General features: G+C 45.4%; 1 protein-coding gene across 1 annotated transcript in view; it reads left to right on the top strand.

The window, feature by feature from the left end:
* The window catches only part of KCNMB4 (potassium calcium-activated channel subfamily M regulatory beta subunit 4), a 31,292-nt gene extending 13,048 nt beyond the window's left edge, over positions 1 to 18,244 (top strand). Inside the window, exons 2-3 of the mRNA XM_074984039.1 lie at positions 4,328 to 4,455; positions 18,076 to 18,244. Coding sequence (XP_074840140.1) covers positions 4,328 to 4,455; positions 18,076 to 18,244 — 297 coding nt within the window. The remainder of the gene's footprint in view (positions 1 to 4,327; positions 4,456 to 18,075) is intronic.
* Positions 18,245 to 22,909: the final 4,665 nt, after the last annotated feature.

Below are 22,909 nucleotides of genomic sequence, written 5' to 3'. Positions count from 1 at the left end.
GAAGGTTATGTTCCCACGCACCCTCACGTAACCCGAATTTCATGTAAGTCGGGTGGCTTTTTTCCCTGGCAGAATACATGTTCTGCAGCTGGGGAAGTAGCAGGAGCACCTGGAGCTCCTTTTTGAATGGTAAGTCCTGGGTATGCGGGGGACAGTTGGGAAGGGTTAAGCCTGCCGGTGGGCTGGGGCTGTGGGACACGGGGTCAGGGGATAAGCCTGGGGGTGGTTAGAGCTGCGGCCGGGGGGCGGGGGGGAGTTGAACTGGAGCTGTGCATGGCGGGTTTGAACCAGGGCCGGGAGCGCCCGTGCTGCAGCTTGCCGTGGGCTTGGTGCGGCTGGGAGGAGCTACCCCCCCCAGTGGGGGGTGAGCTGGAGCTGTGTGCAAGTGATGAGTGGGTCTGGCAGGGGCTGAGGTGGGGGGGAGCGTGATTTTAAGTTGCACTTAATTCGCATTAATGTGAGTTAGGTACAACTCGAAATCGTGCATTTCAAGGGTTTACTTATTTGGGGAAACGTTACTGCGTTATCATAACTACTATGTAGCATTTACTTCCTTGCTTATGAGCAGTATTGCTGGAAAGACAAAAATAAATAAAATACAGGCACAAAAGTACTTCCCAGCCTGCATAGTACCATGCTATAGCACATTACAAGGTACTCTGTTAGTGAGACCTTTGTCCCAGGAGACATGCTGTGATGGCCACAGGTCGCTGTCAGCAATATTCCAGTGCTGTTATAGAATGGAATGTCCTAGCAAGATAATTAAAAAGGGAAGAAAATATGTAGGGGTTGACACAAAGAAACCCAGCAGATGATTGTTATAAGTTCAAATGTTCTCTGGTTAGTTTTCACTGAAACACAATTATCATGATTGCAACTGTTTAAAACACCACACTTTGTTCGGAAAAGAGTAGCAGTACAGTGATCAAATAACTGATGCCTGATGACATTTTTTCACAGCTGAGAAGTGATGTAACAACAGTGCAGGAGACTTCCTTCTCCTATTGAGTATCTTTTCTGTGACATTTAATACAATTTCAAACTAAAAAAAGATTCCACATAAAAGATGGACCCCATCCTGCTTCCCTGAAACCTGGAGAGCGTTGCTATTGGCTTCAGTATCACAGAGGTGTGGGAAGATGGTGCTGAAACCTCAATTTCCATTGGAAGCTGAGAGGCGGTGTAGTCTAGTGGATTCGACTAAGCAGATTCCCGGTTCTGCTACTGATACTCTGTGTAACTCTGGCAGGTTACGTTACTTCTCTGTGCTTTTAATACTTGCCCAGCATTTGTTTGGCTTCTCTGTGTGATCTCTTTGGACAAGGAATGTCTCCTACAATGCGTTTGGTCCTTGCCTAACATAGTGATGGCCAGATCGTAACTGTGACCTATCAGCCCTACAAACAATTAATAATGTTGCAAGACTGGCTAGGTAGGACAAACGCTTCTTGCTAATGCTATTGTATCCAGTAGCAAACTGCATAGCCAAGGGATGAGCCGTAATGGGAGGGGATACTCCAAGATTTTGGTAAATGATCAAGGGCTGCATTTATCTATGGAGGGGGTGCAGGGTCTGGGATGGAGGTTGGGTGCAGAAGAGACATCAGGGTAGGGGTCTGAGGTGCAGGATAGGGTGGGGGTGCTTCTACCTGCTGTAGGGGTGGGCTCCGGGCCACATTAAAAGGCATGGTGGGCCAGATCAGACACACCTGCCACATTTTGCTTGCACCTGGCATAGCTTCTGAATTGATTACTGCCCCTCCCAGTGCCCCTGCCCCTGACACTTCTTGAATTATACAGTACAAAGATGGCAGCTGTTTCTCTGTAGATCTGGCAGCGGGGCTCCAAGTACTGTACTGTCACAGATGTGGGATGTACCATATTTGAGGCTTTTAAGTTCCTCTCAGGTGCATCCCTTTGGAGGCAGGTTTCACAACTGCATCCCTCTGTGGGTGGAGCCCTGTACTCCTGCCACTCCTAGACTGGATCTCAGGGCTGTCAGCGTAACACAGGAGATAAAGAGGGAGGCTGCAGTCTAAACTGAGTGTGGTGCCTTTCCATCTGGGAACCTGTAACAGCCAATGAAAGCGACTCAGACACAATTTCTTTAGAGTAAAACATTTATTCACAAAGAGTCACGTAACACACTGAACAACGAATGGCTCTATGTGTATTTTCCCTTGCCTCTCCTATTCGATAAATTGCTTTCAGATCAGTTATCTTCATCTGTGGGTTGGAAGACACAGACTGCCCTGCTTGCAGCCAGGTGTCTGTGTCTCACTGCATCTCTGTCAGTGCTCACTGATGCTCCTTGCACAGCCCCTAGCAACTCATTCAACCCCTTTTACTGTTTTATGCCCTGGACCCTTTAATGGTTTGATCCTAGCTTCAGGAATGGGAAGAATGCCCAGCTTGGTTGGGGCCTGATGGGGGGTATTCTCCATTGTTTCCCAGAGGATCCTTAGAATTCTCTGGAGTATGTTATTTTTGCCAGTTTTATTGTTACCTGTGTTTCTTGTCTGACATCCTCTTTTGATTTAATGCTTTCAACTCATTCAGGACAATACCAGGCAGATGCACTGAGGTAAATATAGTATTTATAAAAATAATAGCCACGATTACCTCATTTGGCAATTGCCATCTTCAAGTTGATGGTATTGACACAGCTCACCTGGACCAACTCATCCAGGTTGAAAAATGAGGGGTCTCAAACATGGGGTGTGGAATTTCTCCCCAGGAAATCCTGCTGGCTGACTTTTCCTGTCAGGTACTGGGCTGTGTCTAAGTTTCATCCAACAACGAATGCAGCAGCAATGCTGATGACATAACTCTATATGGAGTGTTCCTGGCATCTTCAACAGAGTGCTGAGACTACACCACACAAAAGACATTACTGCAACAAAAATATATGTAGCCCAGCAAGCTGCCTAAGCATCATCCTCCTTTCTTGTCACTTCCTGAGCAGGAGCCAATGCTAGTTTATAGCCCAAAGAAAATCTACCTTCAGTCAGAGCTAATGCAGTATGGCAGAAAGGTACAAAGCTTCACACCCATTAACCTTTACGGATGGAGCACCCTGCTATGAAGCCAACAAGCTTAGCCATTTCATTAAGCAGGCCCTTAAAACCTCTGGTGGATGTGGTAATCCTAAAGGCCACTTCCAAGCAAACTCCCAAAAAAGCATTATTGAACCATGGAAATGTGGGGCGAGGAAACCAATTTATATGTGAAATAACAAAAAAAGCAACAGAAATTCTTGCATTCTGTTTCAGCATCCAGCATCTATAGAACAATAGTCACTGTGCTGTGTATTTCTAAAAATACAAAGGGTGAATTCAGTCTCTTGTGGACTGGTAAAAAAAAAAAAAAGCAGTCATGTAGCACTTTAAAGACTAACAAAATAATTTATTAGGTGATGAGCTTTTGCGGGACAGACCCACTTCTTCAGATCATAGCGATACCACAAGAGAGACGATATATGTGGGATGCCTGTTAACAATTGAAAGAATTTTGCTTGTGCAATGGGGTACAAATATTTTTCCAAAGAATAAAACATGGTACTAATTCTAATGCTATGTGTTTAAGGTACAGAGAGAGTCATTGTGGTTACATATAGTGTTGGGGCCGGGATCAGTTCCTTTGTGACCTGGAACAAGTCACTTAAGGTCTGATACAAAGACTACTAAAGTCAATGCTAGACTTTGAATCAGGCCCTGGGCCCCTGTTCAGTTAAGCACTTAAATCCTGGTGATTTCAGTGTGATTTAAGCTTGTGCTTAAGTGTTTTTTTCTGAATTGTGATTTCCATGTCCTGTGCTTGTTTCCTGCAAAGCTTGTATCTATAAATCTGGGATAATACCTATCTTTTATATGGGGTTTTGAGTTTGCTGTAATAGTAACATTATTTATTTATTCTTACATTGTTAAACGGAACATTTGATTGTCATAAATGTTTGTGATAATATCAAGTTTTCAGAATATCATCTATGAGTACAGCTAGCTAAAACCCCTTTGAAAATAAATCCTGTCCTTTTCATCTCTTTTAATTTCATTGTGTGAAATAGTATGTTTTCTGAAAGGATAGAGGTGTATCGGTGTGAGAGAGAGTACATTTTAATAGTAAAGTTAGTAATGCACATAGTAAATCGGTGTTTTGTAATTGAATATTCAAATATTCATGTCCAATATAAACTTGGAACAAATAAGGATCAAGGGATGTTCAGCTAACTTTATCACTATATGTGAATTTGGTGTTGAAAATCAAGATGGAATGGTGTCTTGTATTGTTGGGTAGAGTAATAATTCCATTTTGGAACCTGTTTTGACAGTGTTCATATATCCCTCCCTGTGAAAGAGAAAACCAGAAGAATTCTGAAATTGTCTCGCACTGGCAGGAATACTGGAAAGTGGAAGTGGGTTCACAGCCATTTACATGCTATTTTAACAAGCATCTAAGGTAAGTCACTACTAGCATTTGCATAGATAGAAATATTTACACATTCTTTCCATCCTCTGCTTTCCCTTGGTCTCGTTTTGAAGCAAATTACATGAAGATGTTCTATTTTAATGATAAAGTATGAGAGAGAATTCTCATTGCTGGTGAACAAAGTATTTTCGGGTCTTTCTTTGAAATGTGTCCCTGTGGGTGCTCCACTGTATGTGTCAGGTCATCCTGGTGCCACAGAATGGAAATTTTTCCAGCAGTGGTCGACTGGGCTCTGGATGCACTGCAGCTGTCTCATGGCATTTGTGCCTTATCTTAGTGCATGTGGCCAGACCCTCTTCAGTCCCTTCTGTACTGTCCTTGAGTGCAGACGGAGTTTCACAGTGCTGTCCTCCTCACATCTCTAAAAGAGAAAAGTTAGAGTTTTTGGATAATCAGTCATTGAAAATCTAATTAGCATAATAGTTAGCATTTAACCAGCACCTATTTTCTTTTCCTACAAAAACAAACAAACCTTTCCCTCAGGTTTAGTCCTGGTGGCTTTCTCTCCTCCTTCGCACTCCATTGAACAGTTTAGTTATGAATATGTGTTGGATGCCCATCTTCAGTAGCCACTCACCCTACATTCACTGCCTGGTGGAAACACACGTCATCCGAAATTGCTTTCATTGCAACCGCCACAAAACAAGAGGCAGGCATGACAAGGAACTTCACCTCAAAATGATCCTCACTGATACGCTCTTCAGCAGACACATCAGAAAGATGTGCATACAACATCAGCCAAAGCCTCATTTTCCAAAACTGATAGGAAATGAGCTAGCATGCCTCTGGCCAGGGACTCTCATGAAAAGGGAGTATCCTCAGCAAAATCACTGCCTGTAGTGCTGACCTCCTTGAGACAGAACAAAGGGGACACCCCCAGTACTTCTGGTACTGCCCTGGTGGAGGCTTCTGCTAGGACTGAACTGGAGTTGAGACACTTAGGCCGTGTCTACACTAGCCCAAAACTTCAAAATGGCCATGCAAATGGTCATTTCGAAGTTTACTAATGAAGCGCTGAAATACATATTCAGTGCCTCATTAGCATGCGGGCGGCTGCGGCACTTCGAAATTGACGCGCCTCGCTGCCACGCAGCTCGTCCAGACGGGGCTCCTTTTCGAAAGGACCCTGGCTACTTCGAAGTGCCCTTATTCCTATGAGCAGGTTTGCATGGCCGTTTCGAAGTTTTTGGCTAGTGTAGATGTAGCCTTAGTGTCCTCCATAGAACTCAGCATTGGCAACAAGGCCTACCTCTATGCTGCCATCACCGCCACCAGCAACAACTTGCCATTCAGCACCGGGAACCAGACCTGGTATGGCACTGATCATGTCGAACAAAGTGCACTGTGACACCACCACCCAGCTTTGCACCAACACAGTTCCTCCACTGGCTAGACATACTGGTCTCATCAGTGTCTCAGTTATGGTTTTAACATGTGAATGTATGCAATTTTTGTTAGTTTTTTTTCCTTTGTGTGGAAGAGCTGTAGTATGTAGGGATGGAAACTCCTGTTTAGTTAGTTAACCAGTTAGAAGTTAAGTTTAACCAGTTAACTAATTACATGGGGCGGGGCTCAGTGGATGGGGGCTGCTCCAGCTGTGATGGAGTGCACCTGTCCTCAGTGCTCTTGGGCTGGGTTCACCGTAGATGAGGGCCGCTCCAGCCATGTGGAAGTGTCCATGCCTGCAATGCACCCTGGGCCAGTGGCCTGATCCAGCCTCCACTGGTTAACTGTAACAGGTAAGCTTCATCTATTTAGAGTGAGGCTTACCGGTTAACCATTAACATCCCTAGTTGTATGTATTTATGTATGTATGTAATATGCATAAGTGCTTAGAGATTCTGGTGGTAGTTGTTGTAGAAAACTGTGCATTTGTTTGAGATTCTGTACCCCTACACTTTCAAATAAGGTATGAAAACTTCAGATGTTCTAAGGGACATTCCTATGGAAACCTGGTAAGAGAGAACTTGACACTTTCATTTTTCTAATTAAAAGAAAAAAGAAAGAAAGAGAGAATACCTGCCACAGCCATTTAAAAAGCTGGTCTTTATACTGCCCAAAAAGGACACATGCCCATCTTGTGGATTTTTCTTTTTAAATCTGATGTAGATGTCCTTTAAAATATTGTTTGTTTGTATTCATATGGATGCAGTGCTGCTTGACATAATGCAACATCATTTATTTTAGAAGCAGCATCAGCACACATTAATATTGCATTGCAAACCTGAAAATAAATTCAGATACACTCTCTCTCTCTCTCTCTCCTTTTTTATTAGTTGTTCTGAAAGCTAGTTTTGGAAGACATGTAACTGATACACAAAAATAGGCATTTTCTTGCACATTAGAAGACCAGTGGCAATCCTGGGTTTGCAGCGATCATACCAAAATAATAGCAACAGATGAAGGAAGAAGATTTGTTTCTGAGAATAGGTGCTTAAGAATTCATAAGCTGCTCGCATCTCACAATTTGCTTAGTTAACAGAATATGAAGCTCATTAACCATAATGTACTTTTCCATTTCAAACAAATTTAAAAACAACCACAATAAGCCAATGATCGATCGATCTCTCTTTTTTTTTCTGCTACTGCCATGAAGTGTAGTTTTTATATTTCAAAATGTATTTTAATGACTTGTCCTTGTGCCTGGTGCAATTGTTAGCACTACTCAGAATTTGGTACCTGCTGTGCCAAGGTAGGATACTGGTGAAAGGAGCAAACTGATATGGATGAGTGAAATTGATCAGGATTTAAACCAGTGAGAGTAGAATCATATAACACTAGGACTGGAAGGGACCTCGAGAGGCCATTGAGTCCAGCTCCCTGCCCTTATGGCAGGACCAAGTACTGTCTAAACCATCCCTGATAGACATCTATCTAACCTGTTCTGAAATATCTCCAGTGATGGAGATTCCACAACCTCTCTTGGCAATCTGTTCTGCTGTTTGCCCACCCTAACAGAACTTTTTCCTGATGTCCAACCTAAACCTCTCTTGCTGCAGTTTAAGTCCATTGCCTCTTGTTCTATCCTTAGAGGCCAAAAAGAACAAGTTCTTCTTTGAGTGCCACCGTGGGTGCTCCACATTAGGTGTCAGGCTCACCCGGCGCCGCAGATCGGATCTTCCAAGCAGTTTCTGCCGGACCGCGCATGCGCCGGTGCGCGCCGCTCCCTTGCGCGCTCCTGGCCACGTGCGCAATCCGGTCCCCTCCAGTTCCTCTTAACCGCCATCGGCTGCAGATGGAATCCGACTAGGCTACGGCCAAGTTAGCGTATTCAATGGCTTTAACTGTTTTTCTTTAAAGTTTTCAAGTTTTTAGGCTACTGTTAAGTTAGCCAGTTGTTATTTTCAAAAAAAAAAAAAAAAGAAACAACAAGCGGGACGGAATTCAGTCCAGTCCTAGTAACAAGCGGAGCACCAGAGGCCAGGAGCCTAGGGCCATTAGCCCTCCTGCCGCGGCAGGCTATCGGAGAGGGGGAAAACAGCACAGAGAAGGTGCTAAGTACCCCATTAACAACTGAAAGACTCACCAGCAATGTCCTATTCAGGATTCAAGAATGTGAGTCTAGCCGAGAGGCAATGCCAGCGTCTGATGGGCACAGTCACTGCATAAGGTGCCTGGGGGAGTCCCATGTCACGCACAAATGCTCCTTCTGTGCAGAATTATCAGCCAGAGCAAGGAAGGACAGGGAGATGCGGCTTAAAATGCTGCTCTTCGACAGGGCCCTCCAGCCAGACGTGCCGGAGCGGCCGCAGCAGGAGGGACCCTCCGGGGCCCATAAAAGGAATGCCGCCTCCCTCACCCCATCAGCGCAAAAACAGAGGAAAGTCTCCCCAACCCGATCCCTGCCGGCAGCAACAGCGAGCGGGACGGGAGGAGCGCACAGCCCCCAGCCGCAGCAACAGCTGATCGGCAGCGGCACGGAGAGCTACGTGGAGGCGGCTCAGCCTCCGATAATCAACAGCCGCCCTGCACCGCAGGCAGGACGGCAGCTAAACAAGCACCGGTACCGGCGGCACCGCAAGCGGCAGCACCGACCCCGGGGAACCGGCGGTGCAGAGCGCACAGGCACGCAGCCTGCAGCCACCGGAGGACACCGCCCGTGTGGCACCGCCCATAAGCGTGCCGAGCACGGCGCGGACAGGGCAAAGATCCCCTACATGTCAGGGGGCGGAGCTACCCCCTCAAGGGAGGGGGAAGGCTGCACACAAAACAAGGCACTGCAGCCCCTCTCCAGACAGGGCTGCAGAGTGCATCTCTCAGCCCTCCGCTCATGCTGCAGACTCCAACTAGGAGGCAGGGGTCCCCCCAGCCTACCCGGAGCCCCCGTCTCCATTTTTACAACCAGCCTCGCCCTGGCTGGGACCACCTTCACCCTTCCTGGGGTTTGAGCCGCTGGAGTACAATCACAAATCGCTCTCTCCAGTGTCCCAGGTCTCTCGACGATCTCGCTCCCCCAGACGCAGAGGGTATGCACCAAGGGAGTGGTCTAGGTCACCTTCCCAAGAGCAGTGCCCATGCTGCCATGGTCGTCCCTATCACGCGGGGCATAGACACCACCGGCAATCTACCAGGGAAAGATCCCCACAGATGGTCCCGTATCCCTGAAGGCAATCGCGAACGGGGACAGAGACTCAAATATCTCAGGGGGAACTGGGTATGGAACCCTGAGATTTTTCCCTTGCAAGCTTCCAGAGAGCAGATGTACCATCACCAACAGGAACCGGAAGGGTCCAGAGAGGCGTAGCCTAGTGGTTCCTCGCTTTCCTCCCCGGACGAGGCTACGGCCCCGGGGGACGTCCATCCTCCGGACAATCTCAAACAGTTCCAAGAGCTGTTTAAGAGGGTGGCCTTCACGCAAGGCATCCAGACAGCAAAGGTGCAAGAGAAACACCATAAGCTCCTCAAAAATCTGAGACCTCCGGCCTCCTCCAAAATAGCAATACCGCTTGATAACGCAATCTTGGAGTCCGCCACTAAGATATGGCAGACCCCTGCGACTATTCCGCCTGTCCACAAGAGAGCAGATAAAAAAAAAAAAATACTTCGTGCCGGCGAAGGGCATGGAGTTCCTGTTCAGCCACCCACAACCAAATTCCTTGGTGGTGAAGTCATCGCAACAAAGATCAAAGACATCTCAATTCAAGACAGGGGGAACAGACAAATATGCCAAGAAGCTAGAGCTGTCCGGCAGAAAGGTCTACTCCTCCTCCACTCTACTGTTGCGAATGGCAAATTACGCAGCGCATCTAGCGAACCATAATTTCGACAAGTACACTAGGTTAACCTCCCTCATGGACTCGCTTCCAGAGGGCAAGAAAACGGTGCTCAAGGCCATCGTGCAAGAAGGCTATGCGTCCTCGAGGACGGGAGTTCAGATCGCCCTGGATGTTGCGGACACAGCAGCACACTCCGCAGCTACGGCAGTGGTGATGTGAAGGAAGTCCTGGCTCCAGGCTTCGGGTATACCGAGGGACCTGCAGGCAAATATAGTCGATCTTCCCTTTGACTCGCAGAAGCTGTTTGCTGAATCAACTGACTCGGTCCTTCATTCCAGTAAAGATTCAAGAGCCACACTTAGGACCCTGGGGATTTACACCCCTCCGTACAGAAAGAAAAAGTACTACCCTCAACAAAGACGGTACCAGTACCAGCCACAGCGTCCCCAGTACCACAGGGGTTACGAGCAAGGGCAACATCAACAGCACCAGCAGTACAGAACTCCCAGGCGATGTTCCCAACAGAGCTGTGCGTCTTCGGGGCAGGGCCAAAGGCCACAAGTTTGCCACACATATCCAGGGCTGCGCCATCACTACCATCGCACAAGGTCATCTGAAGCGGTTATTCCACCATCGCCTCTGACCATTCTATGACCAGTGGCAAAGGATCACCACAGACAAATGGGTGTTGGAGATCATAGCCACGGGGTACGCCATCCCCTTCCAGTCGCTCCCACCACCACGTTTTCCACCCAGGCCCCACCTCCAGGAGGGCCCCCACATAGCGAGGCTCAAGCAGGAGGTAGACCATCTCATGCTCATAGGGGCAGTGGAAAGAGTGCTGGAGCAACTGCAAGGGAGAGGGTCCTACTCAAGGTACTTCCTCACGGAGAAAAAGATAGGAGGCTGGAGGCCCATCTTAGATCTTCGAGGCTTCAACCGGTACCTGTGCAAGCAACGCTTTCGGATGATCACAATCGCCTCCATCCTTACGGCACTAGACGATGGAGATTGGTTCGCAACCCTCGACTTACAAGACGCGTATTTTCACATAATTATCCATCCGGCTCACTGATGATTCCTCCGGTTCATGGTAGGCAAAGAACATTTCAATACAAGGTCCTACTGTTTGGCCTCTCCTTGGCCCCCAGAGTCTTCACCAAGACCTTGGCAGTGGTGTCAGCCTACGTGCACAGACAGGGGGTATTTATATTCCAGTATCTGGACGACTGCCTACTCAAACGGGCCTCGAAGGAGGAGGTACTACGCATGATACGCGTCACAGCAGGCACGTTCTCTTCGCTCGGCCTGGTTATCAATCTGGCAAAATCAAAGATAGACCCGACACAGGACATAGAGTTCATAGGGGCACGCATAAATTCTATTACAGCGAGAGTGTATCTACCAGAGACTCGCTTTCGGGCCATCGGCTCCCTCGTGCAAGTCATCACCTTCAGCCCTACGGTGCCGGTTCTGACGTGCTTACAGCTGCTGGGCCACATGGCAGCAGCGACATTCGTAGTACAGAACGCCAGGTTACACATGCGCAGCATGCAGCACTGGCTGGCGAGCAAATACAAACCGGCAGCACACACCGTTCACAGGGTGGCGTCGCCCACAACAGAGGTGCGCAAATCCCTGCAATGGTGGATAAACCCCAAGAACTTGCTAACAGGGGTACCCTTCCACCAACCACAGATATCGGTTTTTCTTACTACAGATGCCTCCCTCATAGGGTGGGGAGCACACATGGGCAAAGAGGTGACGCAAGGGCTGTGGTCCTCCATGGAGCGATCACTGCACATAAATATACTGGAGCTCAGAGCAGTGTTCAACGCCTGCAGACACTTTAGAGACCATATACAAGGCAAAGTAGTCGGGATCAGTACAGACAATACCTCCACCATGTTTTATATAAATCGGCAAGGAGGAGCTCGGTCCCGTGCCTTATGTGCGGAAGCAGTCAGGTTGTGGAACTGGTGCATCGCCAACAATATAACCTTGAAAGCCTCGTACTTACCAGGCGCTCACAATGTGAAGGCAGACCAGCTGAGCAGGCATTTTGCACTCACGCACGAGTGGCAGATCCGTCCCGATCTGCTACGACCGATTTTTCACGCATGGGGTTTTTCCCCAGATAGACCTGTTTGCTACTCAACACAACAAGAAGTGCCCACGATTCTGCTCCAGGGCAGGACTGGGACGGGGGTCCCTGGGGGACGCATTCGCGATCTCCTGGAGGGGCCCCCTGCTTTACGCTTTCCCTCCCACAGTGCTCATCCACAAAGTCTTGAAGAAAGCCAGGAGGGAAGGAGCCCGAATGATCCTGATAGTCCCAACGTGGGATCGACAGCAATGGTTCCCCCTACTCCTGCGCATGTCGGACCGGCCACCAATGCCCCTTCCGGTGGCGCCGGATCTGCTTACGCAAGCCCAGGGGTCCATAGTGCATCCACACCCCCAAGGCCTGCGACTACGAGCGTGGTTAATCCACGGCTCAGCTCCCTAGAGAGCACATGTACAGAGGAAGTGCAGCAAGTCCTAGAAAGTAGCAGGAGGACTTCCACCAGGAAGACCTACAAGCAGAAATGGACTCGCTTCACGGCATGGTGTTCTACCAAACAGCTAGCCCCTCTTTCAGTGCCTATGCCTGTGATATTAGAGTATTTACTGGACCTCAAGAGAGGAGGACTCTCACTATCCTCGTTAAAGGTCCACCTTGCCGCCTTTTCGGCGTTCAGACACGAAGAGGAAGGGCACATGGTGTTCGCCCATCCCATGGTTACCAGGTTCCTCAAAGGGTTGGTAAACCTATACCCCCCTCGGACACCGCTTCCACCTTCGTGGAACTTGGACCTGGTGCTTAATGCGATAACGGGACCACCGTTCGAGCCTTTGGCCACGGTTTCCCTCCGCTTCCTTACGATAAAGATGACCTTTCTTCTCGCAATCACGTCAGCTCGCAGGGTGAGTGAGCTTGCGGCAGTTATGGCAACGCCACCCTGCACTGTTTTTTCCAAGGAGGCGGTAACCATACGGCTGCGTCCAGCCTTTGTTCCTAAAGTTTCTTCTGAGTTCATATTAACGAACCTATCGTTTTACCCTCGTTTTATCCAAAGCCTCATAACTCTAACAAAGAGGCGCGCCTACACCTCGTGGACGTGAGGAGGGTGCTAGCCTTCTATATAGACAGGACCAAGTCCTTCCGGAAAACGGATAGACTCCTAGTCTCTATCACTCCCAAATCCAAAGGAGAATTTCTCTTCACAGAGAATCTCGGAGCACTTCGTATGCTGCATAAAAATGTGCTACGAACTCAAAAAGACTCCTTTACTGGCCACGCCCAGGGCTTATTCCACTAGGGCGGTGGCGGCTTCAACAGCCTTTTTCAAGGGCCTTGCGCTAAGAGACATTTGCAGAGCGGCGACCTGGTGATCCTATGACACCTTCGCCAAACATTACGCTCTTCACAGGGTATTCCAAGAGGATGCCCGTCTCTCGACAGCGGTCCTCTCGGGGACAAGCTGCACATAATCCGATTACCCACCTCCTATCTTGGGTTACTGCTGGGTAGTCACCTAAGGTGGAGCACCCACGGGGACACTCGAAGAAGAAAGAAAGGTTACTCACCGTAGTAACGGTGGTTCTTCGAGATGTGTCCCCGTGGGTGCTCCACTACCCGCCCATCCTCCCCGCTTCGGATCTCTGCTTAGTGTTTTGCAGGAGCATCCGAGGCGGTTGGTCAAGGAACTGGCGGGGACCGGATCACGCACATGGCCGGGAGCGCGCAAGGGAGCAGCGCGCACCGGCGCATGCGCGGTCCGGCAGAAACTGCTTGGAAGATCCGATCTGCGGCGCCGGGCGAGCCTGACACCTAATGTGGTGCACCCACGGGGACACATCTCGAAGAACCACCGTTACTACGGTGAGTAACCTTTCTTTTTCTCCCTCCTCCTTATGACACCCTTAGCCAGCGTAGCCAGAACAGTTGTTCCAGACTAGAGAATAATAGAATAATGTCTGGGGTTCTGTGAGCAAGTGAGATATCCATACCACATGAGTGATTTTACTATCCCGTCTCCATATTTAAAGATCTGGAATTGGGCAGGTTAGTTACTTCAGCAAGTAGCTGCCATTGTACAAATGAGGCACACACTATGTAAATTACTGCCTCATTTGCATTTCTGATCAGCCACATTTGCATTCCCCTTCCAAAAGGGGAATGTTGTGTAGCCGCTGCTCTTGTGTATGGCTTTCTGACCCTTTCTTTTTAAGAACAAAAGAAACATTAGTATTGCCAAACTGGGTCAGACCAACGATCCATCTAGACCAGAATCCTGTCTTGTGATATTGGCTCATCCCAGATGCTTCAGAGGGAGTGAATAGGACAGGGCAATCATGGAGTTATCCATCTGCTATTAAGCAGCCCCAATTTTTCGCAGTCAAAGTTTAGGGACGCCAAGAGCATGGGGCCGTAGTTTATCTGACCGTCTTGGATATTTGGCATTGATGGACCTGTCCTCCATGAACATATTTCTTTTTTTTTTTTTTTTTTAAATTCAGTTCGATCTGTGGTTTTCACAAGTTTCCCTGGTAATAAGTTCCATAGGTGGACTATGTGCCTTGTGTGATGAAGTACTTCTTTAAACCTGCTACCTATTAATTTCATCAGATGACTCATAGCTCTTATTATGTGAAAGAATAAATTACATTTCCGTATTAACTTCCCCATACCATTCATCATTTTATAAATTTCTATCATATCTGCATTCCCCAGACCTCCAGTGTTCATCTCTTTTCTGAACTGAATAGTATCAGAATTTTTAATTTGCTCATATGGAAGTTGTTCGACACCCCTAATAATTTTTGTTCTCCTCTGTACTTTTTCCAGTTCTCATATGTCTTTTGTGGAAGGGGGATGGCCAGAACTACACACAATATTCCAGGTGTCGGTGCGCCTTGCATTTATATACTGGCATGATATTTTCTTGTCTTGTTATCAGTCCCTTTCTTACTGGTTCCTAATATTGTATTAGCTTTTTTGATGGCCACTGCACATTGAGCAGAAGTTTTTCAGAGAACTATCCAGGATGACTCCAAGACCTTTTTCGTGAGAGATAACAGATAAGTTAGACCCCGTCATTTTGTGTATGTACTTGTGCACTAGAAGCCATAATCCCATTACTTTGCATTTATCAACATTGGATTTCATTATTCATTTTCTTGCCCAATCATCAAGTTTTGTAAGCAGTGGTGCTGAGAGGCACCACGGGCCCAGGGGCAAGGTAGAAGTGAGGTCTGGCTCTCTGTCCTCTGAAGGGGCAGGGCCAAGGGTGGAAGGGGCAGGGCTTGAGGTAGTCAGTCCTGCCCCGCCCCCGTGATCCCTCCGAGCCACCCATGGAGTGTGACACAGCATTCTGCAGCGCTCAAAGGGGCTTGGAACTTTGGCCATAGCAATAGCCAGAGCTCCAGGCCCCTTGGCAATGCCGGGCCCAGAGCCAATTGCTCCCCTTGCTCCTGCCTGTTGGTGAGCCTGTTCGTAAGATATCTTTGTAAAAATTAAAATGAAAGATTTTAAACCCAGCAAACCTTTTTAGATTTTAGATATCTTTGTAGTCTGGTTTGGATTTAACTGTCTGAAGTAATTTTATTTTGTCATCAAACTTACCAGCTCATAGTTAACTCCTTTTTCATGTTGTTTAGGAATATGATGAACAATATTCATCCAGATGTAGATACTTGGGGAACTCTGCTATTTACCTATTTCTTCCATGCAAACTGACTATTTCTTCCTATCCTGTAACTATGTGAGGCCCTTCCTTTTTATCTCAGGACTTACTACTTTGCTTAAAAGCCTTTAATATGGGGTCCATATTCATTTCTTTCTGAAAGTGCAAGTATACTATATGCAGTTGTCCATGTGGTTGTTGAATCTGTGAAAAAATTCTAATAGATTGGCGAGGCATGACTTCCCTTTAGCAAAGTCAGGTTGAGTCTTCCCCCACATAGTATGCTCATCTATATGTCTGGTAGTTGTGTTCTTTACTAATATTTCAATCAATTTGCCTGCTACTGAAGTTAGTCTTACCAGCCTGTAATTGCCGGCATCGCCTTTGGAGTCATTTTCAAAAATTGGCATTTTCTCTGCCTTACTTTACCAGCTATTTTTATTCTCAGCTCCCTTCTCCTAGTTGTGTGGCTTCTTTATGCCTTCCTAGGCTGATTTTTCTGGTATCTTAGAAATTATTGAACTTGAAGGGGATATTAAGAAGTGGTTTTAATGAAAACTTGCAAAGGCCCTGCTTCCCCATTACCATGGAAAGGGTTTCTGGAATGGGGTGGTGGGTGTGATAGGCAGGGGACACTTTGCCTTCCATGATTCTGCCCATTGGATTCTGCCCATTGGATTCACCCACCACTGCATTTTAGGTGGTGTAATTTTTACTTAATTATGCCACATACAAACTCCAGATCAACTGAGGACACTGAGGAGGCAGTATTTGCTACTCAGCTTCCTGCATTCTTCAGTAATCTCTGTAGACTCCAGGGAGATTAACTGATGAACCCGGAAGCTGGGTAGCAAATACCACTACCTCAGCCACCATGCAGCTTGCATTGGACATATCAAAGGTGTCAATGAAGAGATGCTTTTCCCTGGAGCAGCTTGGGTCTAGGGAGAGGAACGGAAGTATGGCTGTGACTGGCCTGGAGCTCCTCTTGGCAGGTCAGGTGGGGGTTGGGGCACCACCTGGCAAAGGGGAGGGCATTCTTTAGGCAGGTGGGGAGTGGGCTGCTGCCAGCCTGGGACTTCAGTGTAGAGGAGGTTTTAGGGCTTCAGCAACAAGGGGAAGGATGCATGGAGGAGGACTGGAGTGAGGGCTCTCTTCTCCAAAGGGGAACTCCACCCACTGGTCATGGTTTTTGGGTAGCCGCTTTGTTTTTCTAATATGTGCATGCAACTGCATCATGCATGGTTAGTTAATCACTAAAATGCGCTTTGTGTCTGGGAGCCGAATATCACAACAGACCTCTGAACTGCTGAGCCATGTTCATTGCAACTATCGCACAGTTATACATGAATATATATGGGAATGTGCTTCTGTTAGCAAACAAGGTTTTATATTTGTCTGTATCCAACCTACCTTATGATACCTCTGTCTACATAACCCATGACCCCTCCATCATGGGTGTGTAATCTTCTTCATGGTGTTTAATTGGGCAGTTACTTTTATGCTTGTGGTTCCTGTCTTGTCTCTGAAACCCCAGTAAGGTAGAGAAGCATTACTGTCCTTGTTTGACAGAGGGGGAGCTGGGACACAGGCTAAGTGACTTTTCCACAGTCATGCCGGAAGTCTGCAGCGGGTCAAGGAATCAAGCCTCCAGCTCTTGTGTTTCAGACTAATGCCCTGACCTCTAGAGCATTCCTCCTGCTCTGTTATGGTATTAGAGGTTGTTAGGTTGTAACAAAGCCTAGTGTAGACTGGTGGCAGAACTGTGGTACTGGCACAGGCCCTGTCTGCATCTGATCATAAAATCATAGAATCTCAGGGCTGGAAGAGACCTCCAGAGGTCATAACATCCAACCCCCTGCCCAAAGCAAGACAAACTCTAACTGAATCATTCCTGCCAGGACATTGTCAAGCTGAGCCTTAAAAAACTCTAGGGATGGAGATTTCACCACTTCTCTAGGTAACCCATTCCACTGCTTTGGCACACTCCTAGTGAAATAGTTTTTCCTAATATCCCACTTAGATCTCCCTCACTGTAACTTGAGACTGTTGCTCCTTGTTCTGCCATCCATCACTAATGGAAACTGCCTCTCTCCATCCTCTTTAGAACCACCCCCCACTTCAGTATTGTTACCAATACTTTGTTCCAAGCATTATAATTCTTTCCACACCCCAATGTCCAGTTTGGTCAAAGCTAAAAGTTAATGAGTTAGAACATTTAAAATACATTTTAAAGTAATTACCCTGTGTTGATGCAATTTGACACCTACATATTAAAGTATTGATGTGTTGTATTAAATGATCATTTTACTGCTTGTCATAAATCATGCTCCAATGTTGTTACATCGTGCTGTCTTTCAGTGCTTTACAGGATGACCTAAAATCACAGACCATTTTTATCCGAATGCCTTCTTCTTTACAAAATAATTTCCAATAAAACGCCCTAGAATGCCGTGAATGTTGATCGTATATTTTCAAATTGAAGTGATGGATGAAATGGCACAATCCACTTAATCATTTGCTATCACTGGTACATATAAAATGCTACTATTCTTTCTGTGTCAAATGCCTTCCATAGATGGATAAATTGATGCCTGTTTGATCTATATAATTTATTCCTTCTTTCTTTCCTCCCTCATTTACAGACCAGATGATGTGCTGCTTAGGCGTACCCACGATGAGACAGTCCTCTTGCATTGCATTCTGTGGCCTCTGGTTACATTCCTGGTAGGAGTGCTAATTGTGGTCCTGACAATCTGTGCGAAGAGCTTGGCAGTTAAAGCAGAGGCAATAAAAAAGAGGAAACAGTCATAAATGGAAAAGTCCCTGAAGGAAATGGAAAAAGTGGTGAGAAAGTCAAAAGTGGCAAATCCAACGCACCTGCACGTCCGTAGTGCACCCGGACATGCCCATTACCAGGGTTTTGTCAGATCTGGTGTTGCTGATGCCTGAGGATTATTCTTGGGGGACAGCTTTATGAAATGTCAACTAATTGTTTCTTCTGCTCTGACAGTAAGCAAGAATATTCCACCAAAAAATCCTAAACTACGCCAAATATGCTGTACTGTATTAATCTAAACTTGAACAATGGTTATTTATCTAGGTCTTAGTTGTACAGACAGACAGTATCAGAAAACCCAAAATGTGGCTAATTTTATCTTTGCGAAACAATCTTTGTTGTTTAGTATTTGGTATTAAATATTTTAAATATTATTTTATCATAGAATGTATTTCTGAATTAATAAAGGATAGTGGTTTTGTTTTTTTACCTGAGTTCAATATTTTTTAATTTAAAGCTCAAAAATAACACATTCCACTGATTTTATTTTTCTGCTATACTGGAGAATTTCATTTTGGCATTGACATTTTAACCTGACTCTGGATAAACAACAAAAAATGAAAGAAGACTTTTATCTTGCAAATTATTAGGATCCCTGAAGAATTTTTCACTTTTAATAGGAAAACAAATAGTGAATTTCATTTGAAAGAGGAAAAACAGTGCTGTAAATAACCTGTTAACTCAATCATTCAGTCCTTAGTGGGTCTACAGTGTTCTAAGAGTTCTCCTATTTAGCCTTATCAGCTTCACAAAGTGGTGATATAAATCACACAAATCTTGTTTGGTAGCGGAGATTGCATTAAGATGCTGTGTGATACTTGTAATCACATACTGATATTAGAAAGCCAACAAGCCATGGAGTTGCTTTACATCGTATTGTTTAAGGGATAGAAATAAGAATAAGAGCTCAAGTTTTTATGGGCCTTAGGGCATGTCGTTCAACTAACATTGTCTTACCCATAAAAGTTCATTACCTAATAAATAAATTTGTTAGTCATTAAGGTGCTACAGGTGCTTGTTTTTTTACCACTGTCACAGTCACTTCATCACAATGCCTTGGCAAAGGATGCTTTTCGACATCAAAAGTAAGATGTACTTGTAAGTGAGGTAACTGGTAACTCAGTGTCTACTTTTCATATCTTACCCTGCCATTTCCAATTTTCAGCATTGTAAGCCTCAGAGATATTTATCCTAGTCAGGTTAGAGAATAAATGTAAGAGTCACAATCTTGTCCAACTCAAACCTTTCTCTATCTTTGTCACAAGACTTATTAAAGAAATCCCACTTTACAGTGTGTTTCTGATGTATGTCATATGATATATTGTATTTTTAGCCTTCAGTCTGCAACTCGAAACCTGCTTTTTATTTTTTTATGCTCTCTGCCACTCTTAGTGTCGATTTAAATATAGATATCTAATTTGTTGCTTCCTGGCTCATTTGACAATTATCAGTAGAAATGTTTCCACAAGTAAAAGTCAACTGGATTTTAAATCCTAGGAAACGTTCTCTTGTCGTAAGGCAAGGTGACAAAAGTGATTTCTGTTATCCACTGTCCTTTCAGTGGTTACTGTAAAGATGATAATCACATTTTCAAATGCTTGAATAGTTTTTTATTTTGGGAATTATCATGCAGTGATGACAATGTTGCGTAGGATGCAGGGCAGTGATTTAGGATTATTCAAAGTTCTGCCATTCTCATGGTGTAGGACCTCTGGAATGTCACTTAACCTTTTACGTTTCAGTTTCTCTCTCTGCAAAATAAGGATAATTTTATGCTTCTCAATAAGACACTTTGAAAGTAGGAATGGAAAGTGCTATGTAAATGGTGTACACAGAGTTTTCTGCTCAAAGGGTCATTTATTGGGGAGTAAATATTTTATCCTCCTTCAGGTACTGAGTCAGAGGAGAAAAAAAATTCCATAATGAATGGAGGGTATGGGTTTTGGTTTTTGTTTTTGTTTTTGTCTCCAAACTGCCTGTGGAAATTTGACACCTTTTGAAAATATAAGCCTGCTAGTTAGCAGAGGACATCTTTTTATTCGTAAGTGTCTAGATTCCAAGACCTCTGTTTCATATGCTGCAATACTGTTGCCTTAGCAACAAACTACCTTAGCAACAAACTGAACCATTCCAGGGGTTTTATTGTAACACTTCAAATCACAGAAATTGCTGACTTAGGGCAGTTTTGCCATTTGAGTGAATTGGTGGCTACTGCATATTATAAATGTTTTGACTGATACTCCCTGGGCACATCTCACTATGGGCAGGTTGTATAACCTCTATTCAATGCACATTAAAATGTCTTTGTTGTTTTTTCTTCTTCAAAGAAGATAGAAAAATGTGGCGAGTTGCACAGATTCTTCCAGTGTTTGAGGTAGCAGCTGGGTTCTCATAAATCCAGATTAACTAAATCCTCTCTATCATTGCTGTAAAAGCTCTTGTGACTGATGTGTGGTTCATTCCCTCAGCAAAGGTAAGGAGTGAACCGAGTTTGTGTAGTTGAACTTTGTTTGGACATCACAGCTGTAAACCTGCCAGAATTATAACTTGTGTACACCACAGGGAGTAAATCACAGTTAGCAGGATAGTACTAAATCACCTTTCATCTTGCAGAGCACTTGCAGCATAAGTAAACACAGAGATTTCAATTGGCAAGCAAAGAGACAGTAATTAGCTCTCCTGCATGCTCTGCCTGTGTGGTACAATTGATTAAAAAAAAATTTTTTTTTTCTATCACAACCTTTTCTTTGGCGATTTAGAAATTTCCAGCTAATCCCTACATTTGGTGACTACCTGCTGGGATTTCCTACAGTATGTTTTCCAATTCTTGTTGCACATTCTCCAGAGATCTACTAAAAAGCATCAAATTGTGGTTTGAGCAGGGTTGTGAGTTCAATCCTTGAGGAAGCCATTTAGGGATTGGGGCAAATAGATGTCAGGGTTGGTGCTTGGTCCTGCCAAGAGGGCGGGGGACTGGACTAGATGACCTCCCAAGGTCCCTTCCAGCTCTAGGGGATGTGTGTGTAAAAATTTTAGGTAGAACAGTCTGGTCCAAGTTTTCTATTTTATTCAACATTTTAGATTGCCACATTTCGAAGGACTCTACTTCATTGTGCGGTCCAATGCACAGCTTGTTCAAAAGTGCATTGTCTTTCATGTGATCCAGTTTGTTTATATAATCAAATCCATTCACTTCTTACACTTATTTTTATGAATTCCATATGAAGTGATGTGAACATTGCTTGAGTTCCTTCTCTGATGTGGTTTTCATATTTTACCTTTGTCATAAATTAATAAGCATTCAGAAGTGGATTAGAAAATTAACTATGTTAAGAAACTTAACTCCATGAAGAAAAGAGGCACTTCTGTGTAGCTTTCAGAAGAAACCCGGTAGTGTAAATATAGCCTGTTGTGGCCGTGTCTACACTAGTTAAAATCTTCGAAATGGCCATGCAAATGGCCATTTTGAAGTTTACTAATGAAGCGCTGAAATACATATTCAGCGCCTCATTAGCATGCGGGTGGCAGCGGCACTTCGAAATTGACGTGGCTCGCCGCCGCGTGGCTCATCCAGACGGGGCTCCTTTTCGAAAGGACCCCGGCTACTTCGAAGTCCCCTTATTCCTATAAGCAGATAGGAATAAGGGGACTTTGAAGTAGCCGGGGTCATTTCAAAAAGGAGCCCCATCTGGATGAGCCACGTCAATTTCGAAGTGCCGCTGCCACCCGCATGCTAATGAGGCGCTGAATATGTATTTCAGCGCTTCATTAGTAAACTTCAAAACGGCCATTTGCATGCAAATTTGCATGCAAATGGACATTTTGAAGTTTTTGGCCAGTGTAGACGTAGCCTGAGAATCAAATGTGTGCTCTGTGCAAAATTGGTTAGAATCTGAGTTATATTTCCATACTTTGGCTCTTCAAGGCTGGGCCTCTGCTAAAAAAGGCAGCAGCACACAGCTCTGTTGAGCCAAGGGGTGTTGCTGCAGGCATTCGAGCCAAACAGCGGTTTGTGTGATCTGTGTTGCCTTAGGCTATTATAGGGCTACCAATAAAGCGCTCCTGATTCTGGAACTTCCTGGGTTCTTTCTGCCAAGGGAGGACATCACCACAGTTCACTTGGTCGGGGGGAGGAAGTAGCATGCATCAAAGGCTTGAGCTATAGCCTATTCCAATGGGCCTGCAATTTAGGCCCTAATCAATCAAAATGAGACAGCCAAGCACTACAGCAAAACAGTCACTTGGGTGCTCTTGCTTTGGAACTTCAGAGAACTGGGTAATTCTTTTTGTCAGATGTCATAAAGATGAAGTGACTGGATTGTCTTAGTTTCCAGTGTTGTGTAAGTATGGTATTTTAAAAGCTGCTCTCACCTTTTTCATCCTGTTGCAGCCCTTTGTCTCAGCTCCTGACATATGCAAGTTATCCTTCCAGTAGAGTGAGTGTGAGTGTGTGTGGGTCCACGTGTTTTAAAAACACACAAGCCCTAATAATTACACACACACACACACACACACACACACACACACACACACACACACACACACACACACACACACACCCCCTTCTACAACTGTTAGGTGTATAAAATAATCTTTGTTTATAGTACAACAAAGGTTCTGTATAGCTTGTTTGTGTGCCA

The sequence above is a fragment of the Carettochelys insculpta genome, chromosome 1 (genome assembly GCF_033958435.1).
Source record: "Carettochelys insculpta isolate YL-2023 chromosome 1, ASM3395843v1, whole genome shotgun sequence".
Lineage (NCBI taxonomy): Eukaryota > Metazoa > Chordata > Testudines > Carettochelyidae > Carettochelys > Carettochelys insculpta.
Note: the sequence above shows the minus strand (reverse complement) of the source record. Positions and strands in the feature narration are given on the sequence as shown.